This window comes from Molothrus aeneus, chromosome 7, assembly GCF_037042795.1.
Source record: "Molothrus aeneus isolate 106 chromosome 7, BPBGC_Maene_1.0, whole genome shotgun sequence".
Taxonomy (NCBI): Eukaryota; Metazoa; Chordata; class Aves; order Passeriformes; family Icteridae; genus Molothrus; species Molothrus aeneus.
This window is the reverse complement of record NC_089652.1, coordinates 12,026,869-12,033,008: the sequence shown is the minus strand read 5'-3', so window position 1 is coordinate 12,033,008 and position 6,140 is coordinate 12,026,869. Positions and strand designations below refer to the sequence as shown.

The following is a 6,140-nucleotide window of genomic DNA, read 5'->3' as shown; positions in this document are numbered from 1 at the left end:
CACATATTGAGGTGCCTTCATGGTATTGGTAAGAATTATGACCTTTATGTAGCCTAGGTAGCTTCAGATAAACCAGTCATCTCTTTCCACTTAAATACATTTAAGCGGAACGAGACATGCAATTATTAGATGGAGACATTGCTTGATGAACTACTTTTATTAACTTAAAAGGAGAGAGCTAACATCTTTACAAATTTCTAATGAAATATATTTACCATCCAGAGATGGTAGGGTATACAACTGTGAGATTTTTTCTTAAAAAAAAAAATTTCAACAGAAAAAATTAACTTGGAAAATTAAACTCATTATCAGTGGTGAAAATACTACTTGTTCAGTTTTAGCAATCCTGTAATTAAAAGCCACAGTTGACAGAAACTGTTTTTAAAAGAAAATGACAAAGGCACGTGAATTTACAGCTTTGTTAAGGAATTGAGTTTCAACTTTACAAAGCTTTTTTGAACTGAGAATCTCTCTTTTGAAAAGTCTTAAAGCTACATTAGTGGTTGATTGTGCAACTGAATATTAGTACCAACAACTTGCTTTTTGTTCTGTATTTATTTGCATCTGAGTGTTGCCTTAGTACAACTGCTAATGCAAACAGTTGATGTCCATCCTTTCATTAACTACTCTTTCTGAAATTTGTTAGATAAAATATCAGTGGCTTGCACTGACATGATTTGACATAGCTGTAGTAGGGTAGAACTGCTGCATAAACTTAAATCTGGAGGTAAGTAATGTATTTTTTCCTTGAGTATCATGGTTATCAACTGTATCTCATAACATGAAGCAGTAACAGTAAATTTATTCAAGTATAGTCCAATAATCAAGTAAATGAACCTTTGGTATTCCAAAACAAACATTTATTTTTCTGACATGACAAAATCTACCCCAGACTTTGAGGTACCATATAATACAATCATTCTGTACTGGACCAATTGAAAGCACCTTCATTAAGCTCTGCAATTGGATAGGTCTGTGCAAGATAACACTATTGACTGAATTTTCTCTCTCCAATTTTTTCCCCCTATGCCACCTGGAGAGGATCTCTGTCTTTCTCAGACACAATGATGTTGATTTTGTTCTGTAGGTGGATGGTGAGTGCATCACGCAGCTCTGACAGGAAGCCTCGCTCAGTGTTGCTGTGCTCACATAGAATAACACTTATCCCATTGGCAACTGCATCCAGCACATCATGGTGGGACATCTCTCCTGCCATTTTGAGAAAGAAATGTCATGGAGATCACAAATGGTACAGCTCAGGTAACCAGGTCTCTGCAATGTATGGAGCATCTCAGCTAAAAGCTGGTGATGTAATGGAATATAGGCCATAATGGAAATGCAACACAACCTGCTCAGTAGGAAAGTGGAACACTCTTGTTCCAGGGTCCTTTGAAAGACCCTGTATGCAGCTGGGTCAAACCACAGAAATTCCTTGCCATCTTTGAGTAGTTGTAAATTCTGCCAATTTGGGCAGAAAATAAAAATGCTCGGAGTGGTCTGGAAAGAGGATGGAGGAAAGCAGTTCTGGGTCAGCTCTGCAGGGCTACACACAAGGGGGAGAAAGGGCAGCAATTCCTACAGAATGCAAGGCAGCTTTCACATTGCTGTCACAGCTGTCCCACTGCTGGACGAGAGAATAATGGACTAAGTGGCCCTTTGGCTAGACACACTATGGTGTTTCTTTGGAAGCTTCTGTAGACTACATTATATTCTGTTTTGCATTAGGGAATTCTGTAGGGAAAAGAGGAAATATACGTTGGCAAAGGAGAAACTCACAGAATGAAAGTTGTAGCTCACTGCCATCAGCACTGATTTTTTGTTGAGATAAATGCTGTAAATCAATGTTTTAATTCAAGTATCTTTCACTGTGCCACACTGCCAATTGATCCACGTTATTTCTACTTTAATGTTAGTTTGTCATTCGAATAACTAACCAATTGTTTCTCAATTATAAATAACAGGTAGTTCTTGGTGGTCAAATCTTTCAAAAGCCAGTCAACCCTCTTATTTTTTGCTGGGGTTTGTTTTTTTCTCTAATGACTATTTTTTAAAAAATAATGAAACAGCAGTCTATTACCTGTGAGATAGAGGTCAGCTTCTGTTCCCTTCAGGACACTGCTCCCAGAACCAGCACACAGAGCAACTTTCTTCACTGGTGATTCTGCAGGATACAATGTGCCACAGTTAAACTCCTTCCCCTTTGTTGAGCCCTCGTGTGTATTGCTAGTAATTGTTTCAGTTAACTACTATCTTGATTTTAGAGTCAATGTAAATTTGTTGGAGGAAGAGACACATCTGTCAGTTTGAAAGAGTCATGGGCCTATAACACCTCTGACAATACAGCAAAATCCTCTGTGAAAGGTAGATTTTTCCCAAGGGGCAGGAAACTTTTTAGAAAACTCCAGGACAGAGGCTGGCTGCTGGTGGCCTTTCTCCTAGTGAGGTGTTAGTTAGATTTCTGAAGGCCACTACACTTCGCAGGACTCATGTTCCACCACCATTAGTTTCCCAACTAATGATGCCACTAAGGCAGCACTTTGCCTCTGAGATATATTGGTTCCTAACTTTCAGCTCTCAGAAGGCCAGCCTTAATGCAAGCTGAAAGCTGCTCCATGCCAATAAAAATTGTCCATTTGCTGTGATTGCTAATTCCAAGTTATTACATATATGACAGTGACGCGAATTTTCATTTTTCACATATATTCACTAAGGAGAGGGGACACACAACACAGGGAGTTTTCAAAATCTATTAAGGTTTTACAGTATGTTGTGTTGCAATTACTGTTGATTTAAGTGGAGTCACACCACATCATAAAAAGAGGCTTTGAAGTAGTTTGGGAATTTTTTAGTGCAATTGTCAGTCTAATAAGATTTCTGCCTTCTAAATTACAAAGAGCTCTCAACAAATTTACTCTCACAAATTCTACCAGCTATGGTCTTTGGACTTTAGGATAGGTAGCTGGGATAAGAGGATGTGTACTCCACATCTTACTAATGACCCCACTGTTTGAGCTAGTTCATCTTCTTTATCTTACCTTTCATCAAAACAAGGTTCTGTGTTCATAATGATAACATAGAGTGTCTTACTCTTAAAAATGCTCTGAATTTTAACATTCAGTCGCAAAAGGGAAGATACAATCAAACAGTACACCTTTGTGCCTGATATCCTGGGCAGGAAAAAAAATTTAGTCATTATATAAATTACAAAAAATTATATCTTTCATTCAACTTGTACTGTCCTTCTTCACCACATCAGCCAGTGTAATATAGAGTCCCATTAAAATACAGATGAGATTCTTTTCATGCGACTGAAAATTCTAAGATGCTGTTTCTTAACAGTGCTTTCTAGTTCTTGGAAGTAAACCCAGTGAAGACAGCAGTGTTTCCCACTGTCATACACCCACTGCTGCTCCCTGTGTTCCTGCAGTGCCAGTCCTGGCAGGCAGTCTGGCTCACAGCCGGTTTACCGAGTGTCCTGCCCGCCCCCAGGGCCAGGAGGATCGCAGCCCGTTTACCGAGTGTCCTGCCCGCCCCCAGGGCCAGGCGGACGTGGGAGAGCCCCAGGTGCCCTTTGATGCGCTCCACTGTGTCTGACAAGGAGAGAGGCTCGCTCAGGGTGCACAGGCGTCCCATTCCAGTATGGGGAAGAAGAGGCTGAAAGAAAATGAAAATTACTGTGAGAAGGCTGACTCCAGATGCTTGCATTGCTTTCCACACTGCACAGGATGAGTATATTGGGCTTGCAGGAACAACACTGAACTTTACAAAGAAGTATGTATGTGATGTTCTCAAATGTAACGTATGAACTATGCCAGCCATTGGAACTGATTTAAGAATTAGTACAGGCCACATAAATAGTTTGATTGCTTTGGAAAATGGGTGTGGCTTCCAATTCCCATATGCCAGTATTTCAAGAGCACTGGGGCAGCACTCGAAAGCTGTGATGCCACTGACTACTACATTTCAGTGTTTAAGGTACTCAGCTCACACAACTAATACATTCACAGAAAGTAATTTTATGATTTTGTTACCTTTTGTAGTAAAAGGATCTCGGTCTTGTGATAAAGAAGGCTGTTCTGGGACAATAATGCCACCACCTCCAGCAGTGCTTTCTGAGAGCAGTTCAGACTGACTCGTGTTTGTTCCTCACCTTCAACCCTGAATAAAGACATGCCTGGTGCTTGTTAAGAAGCTAGGTAAAATTTTGGCATTGTAATTACTATACTACAGGATTATAATTATTATTTTATCCCAGTGGCTTTTCTACTGCTGAGAAAGGAAAAAAAGGCAGTATTGTAATTTCAAGCCTAGACTTGTCTTGGAAGAAACAAATAGGGGAATTTAACTCAAATGTCCTCATCAAATTTCCTGTTAATACTCTTCTTTAACACCCCTAATCTGTGTGATGCTAGACTTGAGTTGCTATTACCATTTAGCATGACATAGATTGCCCAGAGAGGGACGATCATTCCTTAAGTTTCTCATTCTATTGCTGGAAAATACAGCAGCAATGCACAGAGGAACAAAATTATTAGAACAGGAAAATACAGCAACTTATTGTTTCAAACAATAGGAAGAATACAACAGTAGAGAGTGGAGGAGATACCTGACTGGGAGAGTAGTGAGACAAGAGGTCTCTGGGATGTCTTTGATTTTGGACAGGACTGCATCCAGATGCTCAGCATCTGCACAGAATTCTACCCGGTGAGTGCCCTCAGCTGGAGAGCTTGGCGCAGTTGATGGATGCAGTGGGACAGAAGTACAGGTGCCTGAGAAAACAGTACAAGATTCCTGGCTTATAAAGCAGGGTAAGTATTCTAACACTGTTTTAGCATTTATCTTTAAGAGATTTGGCACAAAGATGCAAATTTTGCACTCAAATCCTTTTTTCCTGACCAGAACTGAAGGCTTTTCATTCTCCTGTCTCCATTAGGCACAGTCTATCTTAAGTCCAAAGAAGCTGATGGATATGTATTATTTGCCATTCTTAATGCCATCAGTTTCATCCTAAGGATTGTACAAAACCAAAAAGAGTTCCTAGTTTGTATGACAGGCTGGAAAAGATGCAGCTATTGTCATCTGTGAGCCACAATACAGGATAAAAATCTAAAATAACTTCACATAGTTTAAATACTTTGCAAATATTGAGATGTTGTACTTTATAAATGAAAGGTGGTGATTTAAAGTCAGTGATATTATTGCAACCACAGTGGACAATAAATATGCTCCACCAGTTCCAGATACATCCAATAGTAGAGTCATGCATTTGAAAATATCCTCTTGTGTTTGTTATCTGGCATGTACCACCAAGATAAATGTCCTAAAATGTATTTAAGGTTACAGTGCCATAAAAATATTAAGAAAAATAAAAACAGTCCTCAAATCACACCTGTAAAAGCTGGAAGGCAAATGGTGAAAGATCCCACCTAAAATAGCATACATCTTTAATAATTTTGTTTGTTCTTAACAGAATCTCACCCAGTCCCTTTGTTAGCCAGTTATTAACTCCGTGAGGTATGGCATCGTATGCCGTATGTGGAGAATAAATCCCGATTCTGTTCTCCAAGGCTCGGACCACCAGCCGTTCCTTCCAGGTTTTCCACGTTACTCGCTTGAGCGGTGCGAATATAGGAGGATGGTAAGAAAGAACGAGGTCCGCTTTCTTCTGCACTGCCTCTTCCATCACCTCTTCAGTGAGGTCGTTAGTGAGGAAAAGGGTGTTCACAGTGTGGGGAGGACTTGGTTCCACCAGCAATCCCACATTGTCCCAGCTTTCAGCCAGAGCGGGGGATGCGAAGTCATTCAGGGCAGAAACGAGCTCCCGGAGGTTCATGAGGGCGCGTACGGGCGGGCGGCCCAAGGCACGGACGCGCTGGAGAGGCGGGCGGAGCAGCGGCATGCGGGGACCTGTGCGGAGCAAACACAGGCCGGCCTAGGCCTGGGGAACCCGCCGCCCAAACAGCAGCCACGGCCGCTCGGGTTGCGGACGCTGCCCCGCTGCCGGTCAGTGCGCCTGCCTGCCTGCCCGCCCACCCCCGGCACCACCGGGCGCCCTCCCCGGCCCGGGGCTCCCGCCGCACCGCGCTCACCTCCCGCCGCAGCAGGGCCGGCGCTGCGGGGCGGGACCTGCGCTCGGCCCC

At 42.1% G+C, this 6,140-nt stretch overlaps 1 protein-coding gene across 2 annotated transcripts; it reads right to left on the bottom strand.

Annotated features, from left to right (window-relative positions):
- Nucleotides 1–782: 782 nt before the first annotated feature.
- Nucleotides 783–6,024, bottom strand: NIF3L1 (NGG1 interacting factor 3 like 1). 2 transcript variants are annotated; one of them, XM_066553397.1, is made up of 6 exons: nt 5,479–6,024; nt 4,607–4,769; nt 4,032–4,158; nt 3,468–3,654; nt 2,078–2,161; nt 783–1,209 (listed from the first exon to the last, which is right to left on the bottom strand). In XM_066553397.1, exons 1-6 carry the CDS (start codon nt 5,897–5,899, stop codon nt 1,025–1,027), a joined length of 1,167 nt encoding a protein of 388 aa, XP_066409494.1. In that variant the 5' UTR covers nt 5,900–6,024; the 3' UTR covers nt 783–1,024. The 2 variants fall into 2 exon arrangements, with proteins under 2 accessions (XP_066409494.1, XP_066409495.1); XM_066553398.1 differs by having other exon boundaries at nt 3,516–3,654; nt 5,479–6,022.
- Between the last annotated feature and the right edge of the window lie 116 nt (nt 6,025–6,140).